General features: G+C 51.8%; 1 protein-coding gene across 3 annotated transcripts in view; it reads left to right on the top strand.

Annotated features, from left to right (window-relative positions):
* Positions 1–24766, top strand: part of DENND2B (DENN domain containing 2B) — a gene marked incomplete at its 3' end in the record, with an annotated part of 108757 nt that overhangs the window by 66465 nt on the left and 17526 nt on the right. For all 3 annotated transcript variants that reach the window (XM_082845632.1, XM_082845631.1, XM_082845630.1), the window contains exons 3-9: positions 6259–7521; positions 11274–11410; positions 19143–19294; positions 21181–21396; positions 22431–22527; positions 23150–23194; positions 24202–24386. In XM_082845632.1, the coding sequence (XP_082701758.1) occupies positions 6259–7521; positions 11274–11410; positions 19143–19294; positions 21181–21396; positions 22431–22527; positions 23150–23194; positions 24202–24386 (2095 nt within the window). The remainder of the gene's footprint in view (positions 1–6258; positions 7522–11273; positions 11411–19142; positions 19295–21180; positions 21397–22430; positions 22528–23149; positions 23195–24201; positions 24387–24766) is intronic.

Raw genomic sequence — 24766 nt, 5'->3', positions numbered from 1 at the left:
TCTGAGCTCTTTATCTCCACTTTCTCTCTTCCATTTCTTGAATTCCTTCCAGTCAGCCTTCCCTCCCTACCTTGCCACCAGAACCTCTCTTCTCAAGGTCACAGTGACTACCTAAATCTAGGGATCACTCTGCAGTCTTCCCCTTGCTCAGTTGTTAGCAGATCTGGCTCAGCTGATCACTCCCTATTTCTCGAAGGTCTCAGGATATCCCTCCTCGTGGTTTCCTTCCTTCCTCACTACGTGCTCTTCCAGTCAGTTTCCTTTGCTAGTTGTTCCTCCTCTACATAAGCCGGAAATGCTGGAGTGCCCCAGGGTTCAACCCTTGGACTTCTCTAGATAGGCTGACTCCCTTGATGGTTCATCTAGCCATATAGTTTTACATAGTATCTATATACTACTGATGAATCCGAAATGGAAAGCTGTAACCTTGACTCCTTTCTACCAGGTGCTCAGGCCAGAAGCTGTGATTCATCCTTGACTTCCCTTTGTCTCTCATACCTCTCATCCGCTTCGTCTGCAGCTCTGATTGGCACAGCCCTCAAGATAGATGTTGATAGATCTGCCGTTCTAATCCAAGCGCTTGTAACCTCTTGCCTGGATTGTTACAGCAGCCTTTAAGTAATCTCCTGTGGCCACCCCTGCATTCATGCACACTTCATTCTCTCATATGGAGTCAGAGCATGTCATTCTTCTGCTCGTATCCCTTCAAGAGCTTCCTTTCTCTCTCAGAGTAAAAGCCCAAGCCTCGTTGTCGGTCCATGGGATTCTCTGGTGCTTCTGACTGATCTCCAGCCCACTCCTCCTCTTCTTACTCCACGCTGGCCACACTGGCCCCTTTGTTGCCCCCAGAGTACAGTAAGTTTGCAGTTGCCTCGAGCCTCTGCCCTACTGCTGCTCTTGTCTGGAACATTCCCGCTGCCCCCCTCCCCCGCCCTGGATATACACATTGCTTACTTCCTCAAGGTTCTGTTCCCATGTTCCCTGGCAGAGGGGTCTCCCCTGATCTGCTTCACTGTTAAGCTCTACCCCTTTACCCTGCTTTATTCTTCTTCACTGGCCCCACAACCGTCTCACAGGGTTGGTTTCTTTATTGTCTGTTCACTCGAGACAACTAAAGCCATACCGTCTCCCTCCACCAGAATGTAACCTGTATAGGGACTTCCCTGGTGGCGCAGTGGTTAAGTATCCACCTGCCATTGCAGGAGACATGGGTTCAATCCCTGGCCTGGGAAGATCCCACATGCTGCGAAGCAACTAAGCCTGTGTGCCACAACTATTGAGCCTGTGCTCTAGAGCCCACACGTCACAACTACTGAGCCTGCGTGCTGCAACTACTGAAGCCCACGCATGCGCCTAGAGCCCGTGCTCCACAACAAGAGAAGCCACCGTAAAGAGAAGCCCATGCACTGCAACAAAGAGTAGCCCCTGCTTTCCACAACGAGAGAGAGCCTGCGTGCAGCAATGAAGACCCAACGCAGCCAATAAATAAATAAATAATAATAAATTTTAAAAAAAAAAGAATGTAACCTGTAGAGAGAGACTGTCTATTTTTAGTCTCTACCAGTCCTTAATGCCTAAAATAGTACCTGGTATATAGTTGGTGCTCAGTAAATACTGGTTGAATGAATGGAGAACCAAGGTGTGTCTTAAGCCTGGTATAGTTAGCACACTGTGGCCTGGGGAGTAGGTGGCTTCCTTTGTTCCCTTGTTCAGGGTTCAGGGAAGGGTGGCAAGGAGCTGTCCAAGAGCCCTGAAGAAGTGAAGCTGGAGATGGTCAGTGGCAGAATGGGAGACCAGACCCAAAAGAAGGCTTTGCTCAGGTGCTTGGCTTCCTAAGGCAGCCCGGGTCCCAGCACTCATTCTCTTGGCCGTAGCCTTTCCTTGTCCAACAGGGGGAGAATTGCTTTCACTTCCAACCTCAGTTTGAGGAACCGGGAAACAACTAGAGAGTGAAACTGAAGCCCAAGAGCGAGCACCCTCTCCCATCCATGCCAAGGACGTGCCACCTGTTGTGTAAACTCACTGTCACAAGGACACACGCATCCTGACTGCTAGCCCCCAGTGTGTTCCTCCTTAAGCCTCCCTGTTCTCTAGGTAACAGATTCTCCTGAGCCCTCCCTCAACCTGGGAGCAAGGACTGATGGAAGCTGACTCTTGGGATTGCAGGACTAGCTTCATTTCTAGGGAGTGTTCAGGGGAGACTCCCAAAAGAGTGCCAGAGCCTCTAGTAGGGTGAGAGAGAGCCGGGGAGAGGGATGCAGTCCAAACATTCAGACCTTGGCAGCTGGTCTGTAGGGAAGTGGAGGAGGAGAGAGGCATGGGGATGGAAGGCCCAGGGCCCTGGTCCTGCACTGGGGTGGGGAGGGCCAGTTACACACAGTGCCTTTCCCACAACATCATTTTACTATTGCATTGTAGCAAACCACCCTAAGACTTAGTGGGCTAGAACAATCTATGATTTCTCGTGTTTCTGTGCGTTCACTGGGAAGTTCCTCTACTGGCTTCCCCTGGGCTCGCTCATGTAACTGGTTCAGTTGGGTCTAAGATGACCTCACCATGTGTCAGGCCCATGTGGTGGCTGGCTGTCGGCTGAGGGACTGCAGTGATGCTGCGCATGGCCTCTCTTCCTCTGAAACACTAGACTGGCTTTCTTACGTGACAGTCTCAGGGCAGCGTTCCAAGCGCGTGAAGCGGAAACTGCAAGGCTTCTTGAGGCCTCAAGTTTGGAACTGAGACAACTTATTTTCCACCATATTCTATTCATCAAAGCAAATCACAAGGTCAGCCTAGATTCAAGGGGCAGAAGAATAGACTCAACCTTTTGATAGCATGAGCTGCAAAGAATTTATGGCCATGTTTAATTTACTCCCCTCGCACCCCAAATGTTTAGAATCCAAGGACAGAGGTAAACTGTTTTAAAAAGTTTGCCAAGTGATTATTCTGATTAGGCAGCTCCTTGTTAATATTAGTAATTATTAAGCTAAGATTGAGTACTAGTGTGAGCCGCTGAGCGCAACACTTGATGCGTATTGTCTCTATTCCTTACAACAATCCTCTGAGATATGTGTCCTTTTAACCTCCATTTTACAGATAAGGAAACTGAGGCTTAGAGAACGTTATTTGCTCAAAGTCATGCAACTTGTTAGTGGCTGTGCTGGAACTTAAACCCAGCAACTGTGATGTTCTTACCCTCTACTGAGAACAACTGGCCTAGATAACCTGGTGAAAAACTTACTACTAATAATTAACAGTAATAATGAGTTACAATGTATGACATCGTTTCATATCCATAGTCACATGTGCCCGTTACGACAACCCTGTGATACAGTTGGAACAATTCTGAGGAATTGAAACTGGCAGCTCAAAGGGAGTGTGTGGCTTTGCCCATGGTCACATTCCTGATAACAGGTAGCATCAGAAACATGTAGAGAGATGCCTTGAGTTCTACCCTCAGGTGAGCATCCGGAGCCCCGTGAGGGCAGGGCCTTAATCTATGATCGTGGAGTGAGTGAACATTGCCTTCTCTGTGATGAACCAGTGGATGCCTGGGCTCCAGGTCAGCCTAGGCAGGCCCGCTTTTCACCCCGAGTTGCTGGAGCACATTGGGCCTGGCCTGTGTGGGGTGGCTGGGCGAGGAGCGCTTGCAGCTCTGGGCCTCAGATCAGCAAAGATCCGAAGACCAGGACCTTTAAAGGAAAGGACCAGTCTCTTCTCTGTTTTATCCTTCACGAGAGGAGAAAAACTAAACCTCGGTTAAAGTGGACTAGACATTGAGAGAATGTCTTAACTTGTGGGAATTTCTCCATGTTTGAACTACTGAGGGAAGTTACAGAATTATCCTTTCTGAAATCATTGGAAGCATGCTGGAATCAAACAGACCAGAGGTTCTCACTGTTTTTCTGTCCCCCTATGGGAGCCACCCCCCGCCCCTCCACCCCCCCATAGGTGGCTTCATGGTCCGGTGAATTCTCACCTTGAGGGTTAAAGAGATACATCGCTAGGGGAGCATTTATCACAATGTCTGGAGAAATGAGGCATATGTAGTTTGAAAAGGCTTCCTAAAAGATTCTGCATCTCATTGGGTACTGGCCATCACCGACTAGAATTCAAGCTTCATGAGGACATGAATTTTTGTCTCTTGTTTATTCTTGTATCTAGCATGTAGAACAGGGCCTGGCACATAGTAGGTGCTCACTAAGTATTTATTAAATGAATAAACACATGATAAGGTCATCCTCTATAAAAGGCATCTTCTACCGCCTCCAACTGAGAATAACTGAAACGTAGAGTCCTTTGTGTAGCCCAGACACTTGTTGGCTTACAGGGCTGGACTGATGACCTTTTGCATCCATGGTTCTGTGAAAAAAGTGAGGGGCCTGGGCTTTTCTCGACTGTGAGTAGGTTGGGCTCTCCCCAGGCTCAAGCTTGGCTCGTTGCCCTACCACTGCCTACCCTAGGGAGTACTGAGGCTTACTCTTTTCACACCTCCTTGCCGAGCAGAGTGTCTTTGGTCATCGGCTTGGCTGGGCACCGAATTTCTCTCATCTGTGCCCATGTACACGTGGGAGGGCTCTTGTTTGACTTGCCCTTTTAAAAACAACTTAAGCATGTTGAGGTTTCCTGTTGATCGGGGGCAGCCAGAGGCTATGACCCAACAGGGAATTGCTGGCCAATCCCTGACTCACCCGAGCTGCAGTTTTCTGTGTGTGATGGAGCAGTGACTGCAGCCTGGCTCAGGGGCAGCTGGCTGCGTTCCGTGGATGGCGTGGCGCTCTGGAGCCTGCGAGGCTGGACCGCTTGGCTTTGAGGGCCACAGCATTAGGGTCAGGTAGGCCTTGGTAGCATGCAGTGTTGGCAAAGCCCTGCTGTCTTTGAACTAAAACGGTTTGGGAAAAATTCTGAAAGTTGACGGTGATGACCCTAGTAGACAACTAGAAAAGTGTGCTGAAGAGGACGTATGCCCATGGTTCTCTTCGGTAAGCTCACCTTTACCTTTTCTTGTCTTTATTTGTTCATCATTTACTGAGCACCTTCTAGACACTGAGTATGTGTCCCTCTACCTGGAAGAAATCGTGGTCTAGTAGCGAAGACTAAAAGGTTCCCTGATACTTACAAACGCTACATTGGAGACAGGGCTGTGCTCAGTGCTGTAGGGATTTCTGCTGACCTATGTCTGGGGGCCAGGCAGTTCACAAAGATGACAGAGGCCACTGCTTCCTCTTTAGAGCAGCAATATAGTGTAGTCCTGGCTTCACCACGTACCAGCTAGAGACCTTGAATGAGATATTTAATCTTTGTATGCCTCAGTGTTTTTCATTTGCAAAATGAAGATAATAATAAAGTATAGTAATATGACAGAGTTTTTGTGAAGATTCAGTGAGTAAATATAGGTAAAAACATTGATTTAGAACTGTTCCCGATAGTTGCTAAGACCAGGGTGTTGATTTGGAGCTGGGGAATGGCTGATGCTTGTTTGATGTGATGCCACTGCTAGAGGCTAGAGCTGCGAAGGAGCTAGTCTCCCCTCCCCGTTAGCCTTCTCACTGAGAGCGTGGAAAGGATTCTTTCTTCAAGGGCCCTCCTGATCCTTTTGAGACCTTCAAGAATCTGAGTTCTGATCAAGACCCGAGCTGAGGTGCGGTATCTCGCGTCTAGTAGCGGAAGCCTCGGGGGAGATGGGGCTTGTCAAGGAGATAGATCAAAGGGCCTGAGTGCACATTTGGGGCCCCTCTGGGAAGTGGCATGCTGGAGACGCTTTGTAACAGTTCGTGAGAGTTGATCATTAGTGTTTCTTCCCAAGTCCACGTCCAATGAGGTCACATTGCTGGTTTGAAATCAGCCATAGTAGGAATGTTTATGCTGTGGAAGTTGGGAGATGCTACATATCTATGCTTTCTCGCCCAAGGAGCCGATTGTTAAACATTTAGCAGCACACCACTGATCTTACTGTTCTCTGATTGGCAGATGCGGACTTTGGGGATACCCTGGCCTGTCATAGAACTGGCTTCTGTTGCAGACAGTACTCAGGGTCTCTAGGGATGAATTGGGCAGAGAGGACCATTGAGTTTAGCCTGCTGTGGATAAGGAGCTGTTTCTTCCCTTGAGGACAGCCTTGGAAGGTCCGTTACTTGCATACAGTACTTTGAGCTTGCGAGTCCTATAGGAAAGGGATGCTGAGCTCTTTAAGAATGAAACAGTGTTGTCAGGCCACTCACTGCCATTTTCTCTTCTTCTTCTTTTTTTTTTTTTTCCTCTTAGGTCTCAGTCAGTCTCTCCACCTCCAGTTCTCTCCCCACCGAGGAGTCCCATCTACCCGCTCAGTGACAGTGAAACGTCAGCCTGCAGGTACCCAAGCCGCTGCAGTTCCCGGCTGCTCCTCAAGGACTGGCATCCCCGTGATCCTTCACCCCAAAATCCTCAAGCCCCCTCCCCAGACACTTCACCACCCATCTGTCCCCTCAAGGCCACCAGCTTCGGTTATTTGGACAGAAGCCCTTCAGTGTGCAAGATAGAGGAGCAGAAGGAGAATGTCCAGGGGGCAGCCCAGGATGTAGAGGGAGTAGCTGCTTGCCTCCCCCTCGCCCAGAGCACTCCGTCCCTGGGGTCAGCAGCAGGCCCACGGAGCATCTTTCTGAACCGCACCGGCCCCCGTGCCCACAGCCTGGGCATCCGGGAGAAGATTTCAGCATGGGAGGGTCGCCGAGAGGCTTCGCCCAGGATGAGCGTTTGTGGAGAGAAGCGGGAGGGCTCTGGGGGCGAGTGGGTGGCCAGTGAGGGCTGCCCCAGTGTGGGCTGTCCCAGTGTGGTGCCGTCCCCCTGCAGCTCAGAAAAGACCTTCGACTTCAAGGGCCTCCGGAGGATGAGCAGGACCTTCTCCGAGTGTTCCTACCCTGAGACCGAGGAGGAGGGAGAGGCACTCCCCGTCCGGGACTCTTTCTACCGTCTGGAGAAACGGCCAGGCCGGAGTGAGCCCAGTGCCTTCCTCAGGGGGCACGGCAGCAGGAAGGAGAGCTCAGCGGTGCTGAGTCGGATCCAGAAAATTGAACAGGCCCTGAAGGAGCAGCCGGGTGGGGGGCTTCCCCAGCTCCCCAGCAGCTGCTACAGTGTAGACCGAGGGAGAAGGAAGACTGAGATCTTGGGCACCTTGGAGGAACCGACAGGGAGCGCGAGTGTGAGCGCTGGCAGCCGGGCAGGAGGAGTGGCTGGAGTTGGGGGGGAGGCGGGCTCACCCCCGGAGAGGGAAGGTAGTGGCTCCACTAAGCCGGGGACCCCTGGAAATAATAGCCCGACCTCCCAGCTGCTGCCATCGAAGAGCTCCCCTGATCCCGCTGTGAACCCTGTCCCCAAACCCAAGCGCACCTTTGAATATGAGGCTGACAAGAACCCCAAGAGTAAGCCAAGCAATGGTCTACCTCCTTCACCCACACCTGCTGCTCCACCCCCCCTGCCCTCCACCCCAGCCCCACCCGTCACCCGGAGACCCAAGAAGGACATGCGTGGTCACCGCAAGTCCCAGAGCAGGTAACGAATGCCCCTCCGGTGACGTAGAGCTGGGCACAGCGGCTTTCTTGTCAGTGGAGGATGCAGAAGCAGACTCTAGTTGTGGGTCACAGTCAGTAGTGCTTTGTAAGTTCTGGAGCACCCAATAATGTTAGGTGAAGCATGAGCTAGGTGAGAAAGATTGATTGTTCTTCTGCTCTTGCAGGGTAAGGATACTTAAACGTGAGTGGGAGGGTGAAAGCGCTTCTTCCAAATGCTGTGTGCTGAACATGCTGGCTGGGTTTGGCCTTTGGAGTAGAGCCCTGATGGAACTTCCTCTGTGGGAAGGGTAGGGCCACCTTACTTTTAGATAGAATTGGCAGTCCCTTGAGGACTAGTCAGATCTTAGCCTCGTAACTACCTGAAATGCCAGCTAGAGATTTATTTCTTTGACTGAAGCATCATCTAAATATTGCATGTTACCATTAACACAGAAGTGTTGACACATTTAACATGATTTCCTCTTTCCTGAGGGCTTCCTGGCCATACAGGAACTCTGGGCTTATATGAAGAGGGAATCTTTGGATCCTGAAAGGGGAGACTGATGGAAAAAGGAGAGAGAGAACATTTCATCTGCTTCTTGGCCATGTCCAAGAAGGACCTGGTCACATTGGTTTCCTGGTCAGTCTCCTGACACGGGAGTACCCGGGCCACCTCCACAATTATAGTGACTTGGGAGCTGGAGCAGCTGGAGTTGGTGCAAGATGACAGGCATCTTGTTCTCTGAACTGGAGTAGGCTGGGAGCCAGCTTCCTTTGGAAGGCCTGTCCTCCTGCCCCTCACTGCCTTTCTCTTCTAACCCAGAGTCAGGTGGTCATTCAGGTTTGTTTGGCTTCTGGGGATTCTTCAATCTGACCCCATAGTTCAGGCTTCCATCCAGCATATCCCATCTCATGTAGAAACTTTCCTGCCATGTGCAGAGAGGAAGACATCACAAAGGTTCAGACTCATGAGCCAGAAGAGCCCTTGGCTAAAGGCAATCCCACGTTTGGGCCACCTCAGCATGCTCACGGACTCTTTATGTCAAGCCTGCCAAGAGTGTTTGCTTTGTCTTTAGTCATCCGTTTCTAGAAATACCTGTCTAGAGCGTGCTGTGCACCAAGCCTTTGTGCTGGTCAAGGGGACACAGGGGCACATAAGACGTGGCTCTTCCATTCAAGGAGTTGGTGATCTGGTGCAGGAGATGTATAAATAAATCATAGATGCTGTGCTGCGTGCCCTGATCCACGTCTGGGTGGGATGCTGCAGAAACCCAGAGGAAGAGGCATCTGAGTGGGGAGTGGGGGAAGCCTCTTCAGAGAGGGAGTTGCTGAGCTAATTTTTTTTTTTAAATATATTTATTTATTTATTTTTGGCTGCATTGGGTCTTTGTTGCTGCGCACAGGCTTTCTCTAGTTGCGGAGAGCGGGGCTACTCTTTGTTGCGGTGCGTGGGCTTCTCATTGCGGTGGCTTCTCTTGTTGCGGAGCACGGGCTCTAGGCTCACAGGCTTCAGTAGTTGTGGCACTTGGGCTCAGTAGTTGTGGCTCACGGGCTCTAGAGCACAGGCTCAGTAGTTGTGGCGCACGGGCTTAGTTGCCCCGCGGCATGTGGGATCTTCCCAGACCAAGGCTCAAACCCGTGTTCCCTGCACTGGCAGGCAGATTCTCAACCACTGCGCCACCAGGGAAGCCCGCTGAGCTAAATTTAGAAGAGCAAGAAGCATTTAGCTAGGTGAAAAAAAGGGGATGGGAGGAGGTTACATCAACCTGAAGGTTCTACACATACACACACATTACATTTATAATATATACACACACATATACCATATATGGAGTCACTTCCAGTAAGAATTAACAGCAAATTTAAATCTGTGCTCTTGGGGAAAAAAAAAAAAAAAAACAGAAAAAGAAAAACAGTTCAAAAAGCACAGGCTGTTTTATTATTTGTTGATATGCTCCACACAGTGAGCATAGTCCCCTGGGGAGCATGAAATAGTAAGTTTGTATCTGTTGTGCCAGGTATGATTCTTGTATTTAATATACTTTTTTATTTAAGAAAAAAATACAAGTCATATATTTCTGCTGTTCAACCAAAGAGAAAGAAATCTGTTTTTAACTGACTATATCAGTTATAATGAAAGACAGTGTGTTGGTCCTCAACATGGAACCTTTCTGAGGGATTTTCAAGGCTGAACGTGATTTGTGTCATTTGCTGATTTGAGGACTGCCTGCATAAAATGTTGACTCCACTGTATACATCAGTGAAAGCTTTTGCTCTCAGACCAGCAGTGGTCTGCGGGCCAACATTCAGGAACCACTGTGCTCAGCCATTGGGTATTTAGCTGGTTGAAAATTCTGGGCCAGTGACAGAGAGATCTGGGAGTCATCGTGGTAGAAATGGTAGCTATGGTGATGGTTGTCAATATTGGGGCCCCAGAAAGTGCAGGGTGAGAAAGTCCTGAAGACAGGACTCTGAGACCGTGGCATTGAAAAGGCAAGCGGAAAAGGGGATCCCTCACAGGAGCTTGAGACGCGGTTGAAAACCAGGAGGGACCGTGTCACAGAGAGGAGGGAGGAGAGGGCCAACGTGAGGTGTTTGGCTGTGTCGAGGGCTGCACAGTAGCTGGGCAAGCTGAGAACAAGATGTGGCCTTTAGGACACTTTTAGTCCTTGACTTGCACCCCAGGGCCCTTGGGGTGTTGTTCGTTAAACGAGAGAGAAAGGACTGCATCAGCTGAAAGATCTGATGGTTCCCAAAGATGAGGGAGGTGTTAATGGGTGAGAGGAGGGATTCAGTCAGTGCACTTCCTTCTCTCCCTCCCTGGGAGGGACCTGCCTTGGAGAGGGAGAGGATGCAGCTGGGACCAAGCCTTAGATGTTGAAGGGAAGAACCTCCCTGATGAAGGGGAGGAGTAGCAGGTACTGTGGGCTCAGGGTGTCTGAGAAGCTAACCAGCTGTGGTTTTGAAGTTCTGCAGTAGAAGGGAAGGTTATTTGGGGAATGGAAAGGAGCAGGTGACGAGCTGAAGGGAAGCTGGGTCATGGAAGTAGCTGCTGGCTGCAACTGCCCCCTCCTAGTTCTACCTCAGAGGTGGTGTGATTTGTTTTGAGGGCTCAGCGCCTTCTTGTTTCAACAAACCACCCACCACCAGCTGCTTCCCCAACCCCCAAACAGCCGTGAGCATCGCCCATCCAATGTTGAGCCCTTGCTGCCTACTCAGTGCCAGAGACCTTGCTCGGATACCGGCAGGATGTGAGACTCTTAAGAGCAGGTGAGGCACTCAATTCCTCTGGTAATGGCAGATACTTCTCAAAAATGATGTTCTCCGGGGCTTGGAGGCCCAAGTCAAAAGCTCAGACCCTGGAGTCAGACGTCCTGGGTGAGTCTTACCTCTCTCAGTTCATCTCCCTGAGCCTCCAGCTAATCAGTCTTAAAGTGGCACGATACCTGGTAGCAGCATTGTGAAGATTAATGGGCCAACATGTGTAGAGCATATGACACAGCATCTGACACATAACATCCCTTTCAGCTGTGGTGGTTGTTGTTGGTATTATTTGCAGGCACCGGGGCTGGGGCCTTTCAGACCATCTGTCTCTTCATCTGGATGGCAAGTTTGGACCCATCTTGATGCTTTGCTCGGTAGCTGGTTTTGTGAGGAGGACCTCCGGTCTTTGCTCTTGCCCTCAGCCATTCCCCACCAGGGCAGCAGGAGTCGGGTTCCGCCGGAATGACTCAAACTCTTTGTTATCCACAGAAAATCCTTTGAGTTTGAGGATGCATCCAGTCTCCAGTCCCTGTACCCCTCTTCTCCCACTGAGAATGGTACTGAGAGCCAACCCAAGTTTGGATCCAAAAGCACTTTAGAAGAGAATGCCTATGAAGATATTGTGGGTAAGCAGGGGTAGAGTGGGGGGCTGGCTCGTCTGTGGTGCTGCAAAAGAATGGCTGCAGGAGGGGCACTTCCAGGTTCCACTTCATTCGCTGTGGGCAGACCTGGCCCAGCTTCTGGAACTTCTTCAGGAAACGGGCATCAGAGAAAGCAGCCTAAAAGACTGAGCAGCTAAGAGATTAAAGCCTGGCCTTGAATGAATTGGAACCCAAAGGGCTTCTGGGACCACAAGAAGGGGGAAACCACATCATCCCTTCCTTTTATTTTCGAAAGGCTTTGGAGTCCAACAGGTGCCCTTTCTTAGCTGTGTATCCTTAGGCAAATCACTTAACTTTTTTGAAACCTTTTCTCTTATGAAATGGTGATGATGATATTTTGATGGTAACAACAACAATAATAATAGTAATAACACTTCACAGGATTATTGTTAGGATTAAATGAGATAAAATATATATCAAAGTACCTAGCACAATGCCTGGTCCTTAATATGTATCTCTCCTACTCTTCCCTTAAAGTAAGTGGTGTCAAGAACTGTGAAAGTATCTGAGATTTCACTCTGCTTGCAAGCTAACAAGTCTAGCCTGCCCCAGTTCACAGATGCTGGCAGAAGACACAGACGCTTGGATCACAGACAAAGGACTTTGTTACTCATGGCACAGCAGGCCACGTGACCTTGATGTTCACATGGGTTCCCCTTGCTCCCCAGTCCCATGCGGCAGTGGGGAGGAGGTCCAGGTAGAGGCTGCACACGTGGTGGGTCTGCATCCCAGCTGAGGAACCTCAAGCTTAAGAAACCCCAAGCTTTTCAAGGGGCTGCTAGCAAACCTTTGCCCCATGAGGAGACTTATCCTTTTCATTCTGGTCAGCAAACAAATCTGCCTCTGCCCTGCAAGGAGACACTGTCTTCCAAGGCTGTTTGCTCTATAAACATCTTTGAAAAGATAGTCTGGAACCATTAATTCCTCTTGCTCAGGAGGTCAGAAATGTAGGACACTGTGGAGAACGGCCCTCCAACAACTGGGAGGATGTTGCGTTGGCAAACTTGTGTTTGAGCAACAGCAAAAGGCCAGTTGTCTAGGCTGGGTTGGGTTTATTTTTGGCTTTTATTTTAATTCTGGCCTCATTCTCTTCAGTGGGGGCTTCAGTTTTGTTCAAGTAAAGCGTGTGTCTCAGCGTAGGTCTCTGAAGAGAAAGGAAGGTCAAGTGCCCTTGCCCTTGACCGCTCCCGCCCTTGTCTCTGTCTCTGTGTTATCTCTGCCTTAGGCCGGGGTGGGGGGCTGAAGGACATAGTCTTAGTGAGTGAACATGATACAGAGAGGAGTGGCCCTAGTGGAGAACCCTCCAGATAAGACTGTGGGATCTTCGGAAGAGAGGGTCCTCTATTCCCTCATTTGATGGGAGCCATCGGTTTCCCAGTTTTCTCCGTACAACTTGCTGGGCCAGGATTTCTGGGAAGCCAGCAGCAGTGCTCAGGTCCACACAGGCACTGCTTTCCCAGGATGGGAGTGTATAGCATGTAGCCGTCCGAAATTCGGTCATATCAGAAGGACTGTGGGAACGAGATTCCCCAGAACAGCAAACGGGTTTGGGGAGGGAGGCCTCTTCCTTTACTACTGGGAAAAAGCTTTGTATGCACGGTCGCCCAGAGCTGAGGTCCAGAGCTGTGGGGATCAGGGGCACAGCCCCATCTGCCTCCCGGCCCTGAGCAGGGTACAAGTCTGTTTCCTCTAGTTTGAGAGGAATTGTCATGTGTCGTTGCTGCCCAGGGCCCTTAGGAGCACCCGGTGTGGCTGCCTCAGGGGACAGGGCAGACTCCAGTTTTCAGCTGCCCCCCTGCTCAGGATCCAGGCGCTGCCAACGCTGGGGCCTCGCTGGCCTCTCTTCTCTGAGGAGGCTTTGCAGCCTTTCTGTGCTGCCCGGGGATCTCATGCAGGGGAATGTTCTTGCATCAGCTGAGCTGGAATAGAGAAAGGGCTGCTTCAACCATTTCTCCCTGTCCAGAGGAACGGGGAGGCAAGTGTGTCTGAGCCTCACTCAGTGGAGGGGACTTGCGGCCACTGCGAGATGTTGCTCAAGGAGGCAAGAAGATAGGGGAGCAGCTTGCATGCTTCTTAGCTGGACGAGCCAGAAGCTAGGGGTGAGGGCTGGTATGAGGTGAGGTTGGGACTGGGGCATGTTCCTTAGCTGCTCCACTAGCTTCTGGGTCTTTGGAGCGTTGTGTAGAGAGTGGGGGAAGAGGGATGGGGAGGAGGGAGGAGGGAGGGCACCTGGGTGTTTTGCGTCGCCCTTGTGGTGTGACGGTAGGGTGGGTTTCAGCGTCTCCGGTTGTTCAGTGTCCTGGGCACGTTTTCCTCCTTCAGTATCCCCATAGCAGCCCCGCCTGAACTTCTCGACCTGACTAGGGAGGCCAGAGGGAAATACAAGGGAGAATATCTCTCTTTCTCTCAGATTCTGGTTGACTTACCCTTTCTCCTTCCCTGGCGACAGGCCCAAGAATTTGGACCCACACCCTTAAAGGCTTTGGTGGGGGGCCCTTGTTGCTGAACTCTGAATGTCACTTTCACTTATGCCTCCCACTGACCAGTGCCTGACTTCTTGGGAGCCTTCTCTGTCTTCTTGGCCCAGCCTATGCTCTGCGAGGCTGAGGTGTTCGGGTTTGGACTATCCAGCTCTTTCTTGTGCTGCCTCCCTTGCCCAGGACCAGACGGAGCTTTGTTCTGGGGGTGTGATAATCGGGTTGTGGCGGGAGGTGGGCACGGGCCAGAGCTCCCGTGCTGAGTCTTTGTCTCGGGGACCAGCCCATTGGTCTGGAGTTCCGTGTCTGTAAGAGGCTGAGGGCCAGCTGGCCCAGAGACTAACACGTCTTCTCCGTGAGCCCTGGACCTGAACGAGGGGCCCTGGGGAGTGTGCTAGCCTCCTGCCCATACCAGGCATGACACCTTGGGAACTGGGGTGAAATACTCCAAAACAGGCTGAGGTTATGTTGCTAATTTGCAATAAAGTGGTTCAGAAATAAAGTTACTGCCATGTTGCTTCGTGGGGCTGGTTAATTCTCGCCTGTCCAATTTGACATCTGCCTCTGGAAGACGCTGCTATCCTACAAAGCCTTATAATCGTTTGCGTTCTGAGCCTGACAGTTAAAAATGCACCCAAGGAAGCAGCTTATTAGAGAGTTATGTGGAGTGGCCTCGGCGCCTGACCAAGGAGCCTGGGCTGCATTCCTGCAGAGATTCCCACTCCCCTCAGCTAGCTGGGGCTGAGGGAGAGTTTCCAGGAACTTGAGCGGGGTGGGAGCTGGGGACAGAGCCAGTCAGCCTTACTGCAAAGCTTTTTGAGCCTCTGCTCTTTCTGCCTTCTTCTCTCATTTGTCCCAAGGCTGGGAAACAGAGACATCTAACAGCATAGAGGCTGCCGCCCAGAGGTGCGGTCCAGGGAACGGTGCCCGGGCAGTTGGTAAATGTTGTCCAGCCTCGGAGGGTGGTAACAACTGGCCCCTTAGAGCTCCCCATCTGATGTGCTATGTATTGTCGCAGGAGTTGGGCCCCTAATCTGGCCCTGTCTCCACTGTGCGAGGGAGGGGAGGAGGCTGAGAACCAGGAGAAACAGCTGGTTGGAAGCAGGAGGGGGCTGGGGAGGGAATCTGCAGACCCACGGCCCTAGCCATGGGTGTGGTCTGGGAAGCTTAAGATTCCGTTTGGGGAAATTCTCAGTGCTTGTGCACAGACACACCCCTTCTCTAACTGGTTCTTCCAGTTGTGCGTTTGTTGGGGGGTGGGGTGCTTGGCACCTGTGGTTAGTGACCAAAGGAGACGTGGGGAGGAGTGGGGGCAGGGCTAGGTGGGACTGGGTTCTTCCTTCAAGAGAATCCATGTGATAAGTCTGGGCTCTGACCAGCGCCTTTAAAAGAGTGCAAAGCAGAAATTCTTGGCGATGCCCCTGTCCCTTGTCTCATCAGCAAAGCTGGGAAAGGTTGAGACCTCTGGCTTCCACAGCTGGGCTTGATGAGATGGAGCTGCTCAGGCCAGGCCTCGGGGGAGGAGGGCCTACCTCTTCTCTCTCTCCAAGGGCAGCGTGGAGCACCCTCGAGGAAGCTGCGTGGGCAAGAATGCAGGTGAAAGCCTTGAGGTCTGCCAGGCTTCCGGTCTCCCATCCATGTCCCTGCCAAAGCTTCCCCAGGTTTCTCCCCTCGGCTCCAGCTTCTTCCGCTTCGCTGTGGCTCTGCTCCTCCAGAGAAGGTTCCGAGCCCGGCTCTCCAGCCCTCCTCCTCTCCCAGCTCTGAGCCATTGCTTTGCGGTTGATTTGCTCTCAGCAGATTCCGTTTAGTGGCTCTAGGCCTCGGGGACTGCTTGGTCTCTGCACATCCCCATCCCCTGGGCACCCTTACTCCCTGGACAGATGGCTGGGAGTGTCTCCGTGAGGCAGCTCCAGAAGGGTAGTCAGAACAGTCCAGGAAGCTGAGAGTAATAGGTGAACGGGGGCTGTGAAGGGCTCAAGCTAAGGCTGGGAGGCAGGGCTTGGGCCAGGGCCAGCCGTCATTTCCTGGAGAAATGATTAGTGGCCTGGTTATATCAGAGAGGATGTTAACCTTGCTGGAGAAGAAAGAGGCTGACGTTAGGGCTGAACAGTCGGGAGGAGCAGGCGTTTAAGGCTTTCCTGAAATTTAGTTTCCAGAGGCAATACTGGGCTTGAGACCCTGGTGTTCCCAACTGTTCTCAGTTCCCAGGTTATCACTGATGTGCATCTATTACTTCCCTGGGCCTCAGTCTCCTACATCTATCTCTTGGAGCTTTGGATTTTTTTTTTTTTTTAACTTTAAAAAAAAAATTCTTATTTATTTTTTGGCTGTGTTGGGTGTTTGCTGCTGCGCACGGGCTTTCTCTAGTTGTGACAAGCGGGGGCTACTCTTTGTTGCGGTGCGCGGGCTTCTCATCGTGGTGGCTTCTCTGGTTGCGGAGCACAGGTTCTAGGCGTGCGGGCTTCAGTAGTTGTGGCACGCAGGCTCCGTAGTTGTGGCTCACGGGCTCTAGACGGGCTTAGTTGCTCCGTGGCGTGTGGGATCTTCCCGGACCAGGGATCGAACCCGGGTCGCCTGCATTGGCAGGTGGACTCCTAACCACTGCTCCACCAGGGAAGTCCGGAGCTTTGGATTTTATATTAATGTTCACAGCTTTGATTATGGGGAAAGAAAGAAGGGAGAGAAGAGAAGGAGTGAAGGAGGGAGGAAAAGAGGGTTTGCCTTGGGACTCACGTCATGACACTCAGAAGCTATTAGGAAGTTTAGAAACATCTATCTAAAGCAGTGGTTCTTAATGGGGTGAGTGGGAATGGGGGCACAGTTTCGTCCACCCATCCACTCATCCACCTTTCCTTTCTTCCTCCCTTCCTTTCCTTTCCTCCTTCCTTCCTTCCTTCCTTCCTTCCATCGTCCATCTGTCCACCCATCCACCCATCATCCATTTATCCACCCATCTGCTCAGGGGACATTTGACAGTGTCTGGAGACATTTTTTTGTTTGTAACAACTGAGGGGATGCTACTGTCATCTGTCTAGTGGATTGAGGCCAGGGTTGTTACTAAACATCCTACAGATACACAGGATAGTCCACCACCACAAGAATTATCCAGCACCAAGTGTCAGTAGTTTGGAGCAACTCTTCTAAAGGAATTGAGACAGAGTCATCCTGTAGGTTGGGGCATGATGATAAGGACTCTGGCTGGTCATCCAGCCCAAAGCAGTTTAGATTTGATGAGCCTGGAATAAATGTTCTTCCTGACCCCTTCAGCTCTGTCCTGCTTCACAGGATCAGGAAGACTGTGTCCTGGCTTTCTTCAGTCCTTGGTCCCCCAACCTCACTGCTGTAGGATATATGTTGGAGAGGGACCAAGACATACAGAGTCTATCCTGATTCCTCCCAAAGTGCCCACAGTGGGGTAGGCTGGAGAAAACATGCAGGGGATGCCAGGTTTCATATTTGGCTTCTGGAGGCAGGGTTGCTGGGCCAGCTCTGCTTAGTCAGGGCTCTGGAATGGAGACAAGTCATTTTCATAGCATGACTGTGTTACAGGAAAACGTCTGTTCAATTGCTGGGGACTCTGCTGATGTTGGGAATCGCTTAATTCAGTCCCAAATCCTTCCTTGACCCATCTTTGACTCATAAGTTTACAGAGATTTGTATTGCTCCCATGGCAGTCTAATTAGCTGTGACCGAAATCCCCCCTTCACAGCCCCCCCCATCCCTCCTCCTACACCTCTGTAAAGGCATTTTCTAAGTTCATGGTGGTTTTCCATGATAGTAATAAGTAGATACCACAACGGGGGGAGATCTTGGTTTTGGAAATGGAAAAATCTGAAAGAAGCATGTAGGGATTTGGTTTTTCTCCTGTGTCCTATCCTAGGAAAGCTTACACACCCAGTGGCCTTTGTGTCTAGTCTATGGCTCTTTCTTCTGTCTGCTCCCTGAGAAGTGACGTCTGAACTCCTCTATGGTGGGAGGCACGGGCAGGCATCCCTGGGGCTCAGTGATCACCCAAGCTCAATCCCGCTGCTGATTGGAGAAGCTGGAGTGAGCCCTGCTAGCAGCTTCCTGTGTGCCACCTCCAGCAAAGCCGCATTCTGGCCACTAGTACCTGCATCCCAAACAGTGGCCTTGATACCGAGGGGAGGCTAAGGAAAGACAAGACAAAGGGCAGTAGAGGGCAGTATTTCCTCACAGTCCCCGTGGACCCCGTCACCACTGTGATTCTGCTGCACGACTGTGATTCTAGGACTGACCCTGCTCATGATATTATTATATTTTAGAAAAGTCCAGGTATGTGTTGGCAGGAAAGGGGCAGGAGGGCATGGCTTGTGGGAAGGGGTTTCTCTTCAAGGGCAGGGACTATGCTTTGGACTTTGAGTGCCAATACAGTGCCTACTGCCAGGGGTTTTAGAATTGAGTCCTGAGAAGAGAAACAAGAACTCCCCACCAACCCCACCCCTCCAGCCCAAACTCCTTTCAAGCCTTTCACATCTCCCATGTGTCATAGCAGGAGAGTTTATTCCAAAAGGGGATTGCTGACCATTGTCTTCTTGCTGAGGTCTGTGGTGGAGGAAGTGGAGTGACGCTGTAGTCAGAGCGGTTCATTGAACAAATAATACTGAGCGCTCACCACTTCGGTGTACCAGGCAAAAGCCCTGTCCTGAGAGAGCTGTGGCACAGCGTACAGGCAGGAGGGAGGGCTGGTGAAGCCCGGCACCCTAGAGTTCGCAGCGCCCTTCCATGCCCATCTCCAGAAGTGGTCCTCAGGGAGCAGTGGGTGAAGGGACAGCCGTGTGACCTCTGAAAGCCTTTTCTACCTTGAACTGTATATCTCTGGGGCTTTTGCAGCAAAGGGACTGGAGCCAAGGAGAGACGCCTGGTGTTGGCTTTGTCCTCTGGCTGGGCACAGGCATGGGTGGCTGAGCCAGTCTTGTGCAGTCCCTGAATTTACAAAGCAGAGGCCAGGCAAGGCTGAGCTGAACTGGAGGTGGGGGGTTCAGCTTCTGGACTTGGAGCCAGCATCTGTTTGTAGCCTCCCCACTGCAGACGGGCAGCTGCATGACTCATGAGCTGAAGGGCCAGGCAGAAGCCACTCTCTTTGGCTCACAGGAATTCTGCTTGTTTATTTGTGTGTGTGTGTGTGTGTGTGTGTGTGTGTGTGTGTGTGTGTTTCCTTCTTGCCTTCTCCCCCTTCTCTAACTTTTCCTCCTCTGCAGGAGATCTGCCCAAGGAGAATCCGTATGAGGATGTGGACTTAAAGAGCCGAAGAGCAGGACGAAAATCCCAGCAGCTGTCTGAGAACTCCTTGGACTCTTTGCACAGGATGTGGAGTCCTCAGGACAGGAAGTACAACAACCCACCCGCTCAGGTAACAGCAGCCCTGACTTGGGCCTGGAGGGTCAGCACGAGGCGTGGGCCAGCTTCCACTCAGGCTTTTTGCCTCACTAGTGCTAGGCGAAGGTGACGTCAGGGAAGAGCTCTGCACTCAGGGACTTCTGCCGTGTCGATATGCTTGTGGCCAATCGAGATGTGCTCTTAGGGGCACCCTGTCCCACCTTCTTCCCCTCACTGCTTGAGCTCTGAGCTGCAAAACTAAGGCAGGAGCCCCTGTCGTCTCCTGTCTAATCATTATTTCTCCTCCCCTTCCTGGAAACAGGAAGACAGGGCCCAGGTTGGAGTCTTGGTATTCTGCAGCTCTGGCAGAACTGATCTCAGCACTGGCATTTAGGGGCCAGGCTTAGGCCCAAGAACCTGATTTGGAGAACTAGACAGGTGTCTCCAGGACCTGGAACCACTCCCACTGAATAAATGGTTGAATGGATGAATCTCCGAGGAATGGACTGATAGAGGCAGAATGAGAAGAAAGGTGAAGAGTTGAAGGAAGCTCTTAGACTATAGCTCATTCTGGCCTTGTCCACGGTGGACAGGAGGCAGGAGAATAGAGATCCTATCTTGGACCTACCCAAGCAACTCTAACTCTCCTAGACTTTTTTTTTTTAATAAATTTTATTTATTTATTTATTCATCTATCTATCTATTTATTTATTTTTGGCTGTGTTAGGTCTTCATTGCTACGCGCAGGCTTTCTCTAGTTGCGGCGAGTGGGGGCTACTCTCCGTCGCAGTGCGCAGGCTTCTCATCGCAGTGGCTTTTCTTGTTGCAGAGCACGGGCTCTAGGTGCACGGGCTTCAGTAGTTGTGGCACATGGGCTCAGTAGTTGTGGCGCACGGGCTTAATTGCTCCACGGCATGTGGAATCTTCCCGGACCAGGGCTCGAACTCGTGTCCCCTGCATTGGCAGGCGGATTCTTAACCACTGCGCCACTAGGGAAGCCCCTCTCCTAGATATTTTATAACACTGGCTAGAGAATATAAAAATTATTTCTTCTGGCTTTGGAATGATGTGACTTTTTATAAAAGACTTACCTTTCTAATGTGCTCTGTTCAAATAAGCTTCCATTGAATTTGTATTTCCAGACTGATTGGGTGGGAAGGGGAAATTGGGGGATGGGAGGGAAGGAGGACTTGCTGAAGAGTGATGAGAGGCAATGCCACATCCAGACGGCAGGTGGAAGGCATGCCAAGTTTGCGGGGGTGATGGCTTTTTGGTGGTGAGCCGGATCCGCCAAGAGTAAGGTGCCCTGTGCTGAAGGGTGTCAGTCTAGACAGAGGGAGGCAGAAAGTAGATCCAGGCAGGGATGGGAGCAGCCCAGGACCATGTAGGTGAGGGAGCCACTGGCTCCGAGGCCTGCCTTGCCAGGCTTTGGTGGTCAGAGCCCTGTATTCTCCCTGGAAGAAGTGAGCAGGGCTGGGTTGACATGTATTCTGGCCTCTGCTAGAGAAGCCTTTTAGGACTAACTCAGGGGCTGAGTGGGGGAGACTGGCTCCGTCGACCACACCCGGTAATGAGCAGAGTCTAAGCCGTGTCCCAGAGCTCAGGAGGGGCCCGCAGATTTCTCGCTTGGTCTTCTTTTTCCACTCAGATAGACAGCCCAGTTTTCTTAGTCTCTGCTTTCTTTTTTCTGGAAGAAGTAGTTAAGCTTCCTTTGTGGAAGCAAGTATCGAATCTAGCCCTGAGCTGCTGATCAGCAGCTGAGCTCTTAAAAGAGGAAACCCTGGTAGATGGAAATTCCAGGTGGGATTTGGAGGAGTCTGGGATGCCAGCCTGTGGCTTCTCTGTCCAGGTCCCAGCAGACAGGTGCCAGCCAAGGCATCTGTGCTGAGTCCTTCTCCCATGTCCCCTCTCCCATGCCAGCTCTCCCTGAAACCCGGCAGCCAGTCCCTACGCAGTGGGAACTGGTCAGAAAGGAAGAGCCACCGGCTGCCACGATTACCCAAGAGGCACAGCCATGACGACATGCTGCTGCTGGCTCAGTTGAGCCTGCCATCTTCACCCTCCAGCCTCAATGAGGACAGCCTCAGCACCACGAGTGAACTGCTGTCCAGCCGCCGGGCCCGCCGCATTCCCAAGGTAGCCTCCCCAGCTGGAGCTGGCTGGGGCTGGGCAGGTGGGCAGGCAGGCAGTGGCTCTTTTCTCCTCCCCCCTCCCCCCTCCCTCCCTCCCTCCCTTCCTCCCTTCCTCCCTTCCTCCCTTCCTTCCTTCCTTCCTTCCTTCCTTCCTTCCTTCCTTCCTTCCTTCCTTCCCTCCCTCCCTCCCTCCCTAATCTGGGCCTGCTTCCTCAATTCTCCTGAAATCAATTTCAGGTCCAGGCACTGGCCTTTCTTTTTCATCTGGCTAATTTCCTTTTCTTATCAATAATGATGCCCTAAGTGATTAATGCTGTGCAGATGTTAGGGGAAAACAGGCTAGCCTGGCCCCCAGGGAGTACTCTACGCCACTGGGTGGATGGAAACAGTCCTTAAGAAGCTCCCCATTAGTGAGTGTGGGGTGCACGAAGTCTCTGTGTATGCAGAGACATCTCCAGGCTTTGAAGGACATAGGACCCAAACATGGGTCTTCCTTTCTATAACTCTCAGAATTGAGAGTTTTCAGCAATGATTTGCACACATAGATAGCCAGGCCCAAATCCCCAGCCCAAAGCAGCAGGATTTAGCCAAGTGGTATTTTTAGCCTGCAAACAATGCTTGGGTATATTGGGAATTTAGCTCCTTCCTGCCAGGGCCCCAGGTTGTAGCCCAGAGGAGAAAGGCTCAATCCTTGTTCCTGTTATTGCCTCTGAGCAGCTCTTTGTCTCACTTGGTTCAGGGACTCTTGAGACCCAGGAGCTCCCATCCTGTCTAGTTTGATCACAGTTCCTTCCTCTGGGGAGCTAAGTGTAAAGTCCTTGTCTTGGGGGCAGGAGACCACTAAGGGGACAAGTAGATGGGGAGCCACCAGTCTGCCCTTGGGGCCAGTGCAGGAGGGAGACCAGTACTGGGCCCATTGCGGAGAGGGCAGAAGGCTTGTACCAGTAAGGGAATGGACGGCCTCTGTAAATCAGCCTTCTGAGGAGCCGGGGCAGTTGGTGTTAGGGTTGCCTCACCCTCCCTGCTTTTCTCACCCAGCTTGTCCAAAGAATTAACTCCATCTACAATGCCAAGCGGGGAAAGAAGAGGTTAAAAAAGCTGTCCATGTCCAGCATTGAGACATCATCACTGAGAGGTAGGCCTGGATGCCTGAGCTGGCTCAGGTTTCTGGGGCCCTTGGGCATTAGAAGTGGGGAGAGGCATGGACTAGCCTCAGTTTACCCTTCCATGGGGGCAATCGTGGGATCCTCCTGTCTTCTAGGAGGGTAGAGCCTTGTGAAAAAGTGGCCACATAGGAGGGGAGGGCCAAAGAGGGAAGAAAGCCTTGGGAAAGGTTAGTGCAGACTTTGGGCTGTGAGGCCCTGAATAGGAAAGTGGGTGTGGGAATCTGCATCTGGCAAAAGGAAAGGCCAGACTTACTGAGCACTGTGGTCTGTTTCCCATTTCAAATCTTGGCCTCCTGGAGGCAAGACCCTTGTGTTCCAGGCTGATAGGCCTCTCTGCTGGCTCAGCCTCCAACTTCGGCCCTCAGCTTGCCCCGAACCAGGACTGGGTGGATAGGGGTTTGGATATAGATTAGCACCTGCAGTTTGAGCTCTGAGGGACCCTGGCCCCGGGCCACGCAGCACCTGGCCAGGGGCCCACTGGAGCCCAGACGAGGTACATCCCTCATGAGAAGAGCTGGGTGGGGGGCACAGAAAACATTTGCTGTGGGGCAATGGCTCAGCAAGCATGCACTCTGCTCTTAACTTTTCTAGATGAGAATAGTGAGAGCGAGAGCGACTCCGACGACAGGTTCAAAGGTGAGGCATGGCTCCCCAAGAGCATGGACCCCTTTCCTGCCCTGGCTGTGGGGAATCAGCCTTCCCTTATCTGCACATGCAGTTCCAATATCCCAGAGTGGCCCCATTTGGAGAGGCGATGGCAGGCAGGATATGAGGCCAACAGAGCAAGGAGCTCTAGGGGAGTCCATTCCTACAGTCATGGAGTTCGGCCCTGAGAGATTAAATGCAACCATCTCCTTTTCCCAAATTTAAGGCTGGTGACCCTGTCTTACTTTCCCAAGCCGTTGTCCATGAAAATTGGGTGCTAGGTTTGCCTGGTAAGTTTTGTGAATCTGGAGAGTCAGAGATGGGTTCAATAGGTTACAAGTACCTCTTCTGGTTGTAAGAAGTGTGCCAAAGTCTGAGGAAACTGGTACTCTGGAGGCCCTGAGGCCACTCATCTTCCCTCTCCCTAGAGAGGAGAACTACCACCTCCCTGGAAACGTTCTGGGACCTTCATGTTCCAGGGGGCCTTGGGCAAACCTCTGTTCTTTCTCTACTGGGAAGCCCTGCCTAGACCTTCCTGGATGATTAAAGTATGTGGGAACTAGCTCCCTCCTTCCCTCCTCTGCTGGTCCCCCAGGCAAGTGGGCAAGTGGACTTTGTGCCTGGGGACAGGGAAAAAAGGTCCAAGTCCAAGGACTGATAGGGGCCCTAGGGTGAAGGCTTCGTGGATGTTCATATCTTCTAGTCCTGTTGGCACAGGGGCAGGGGTGGCTGGGTGCCATTGATGCATCCCTGGATGTGCCTGGCTCAGGCAGTCTGTTGGCCCCAGCTCAGCCTCCAGAGGCTCCAGGACGCCCTGACTGTGTCAGGGCAGACAGGCTACACACCTTGCTCCTGCCACTTCTCCCCCAGACCTCGTTGTGTCAGGCCGTCAGACTAGGCTCCTGCACTTAGAGGTGACCCCTGGGGATGGAGCCCTGAGCGTGGGGTGGAGGGGGCTAACGTGGGGGTCTCGTCCCTGACGTGTGACCTGCCCCCAGCCCACACGCAGCGCCTGGTCCACATCCAGTCCATGCTGAAGCGCGCACCCAGCTACCGGACCCTGGAGCTGGAGCTGCTCGAGTGGCAGGAACGGGAGCTGTTCGAGTGCTTCGTGGTGGTGTCGCTCAAGAGGAAGCCATCCCGAAACACGTACCTCCCTGAGGTCTCCTACCAGTTTCCCAAGGTGAGGCCGCCTCCCTCCTTCCCTGCCCCTTCCTCTGCCTCCTCCTTTCTGCCTGGCCCATCTGGGGAAGAAGAGAGATCCTGTTCGTGCCTTAGCAACTCACCTCACTGCACTAGCCCTGAGCGTGTCTGCCTGTAGCCGGGAGGGAGGAGAGGGGGTGGGTTTGGGCCAGTGAGTATTCGGAGGATGAGGGCGGAGAGAACACCCCCCAGCGTGCCTAGAATGAGATCCACGTTGTTTCCAGGACTTCAAGGGTCCTGAGGAAGGGCCCCCAGCTACTTCTCCTACCTTATTACTTTTCTTTTCTCTTTTTTAACCACTTTATTGAGATACGATTCACATACTATATAATTCACCTGTTTAAAGCATACAATTCAATA

This window comes from Leucopleurus acutus (genome assembly GCF_964270905.1).
Source record: "Leucopleurus acutus genome assembly, chromosome: 8".
NCBI lineage: Eukaryota > Metazoa > Chordata > Mammalia > Artiodactyla > Delphinidae > Leucopleurus > Leucopleurus acutus.
The sequence above is the reverse complement of the archived record's forward strand: the minus strand, read 5'-3'. Positions and strand labels throughout refer to the sequence as shown.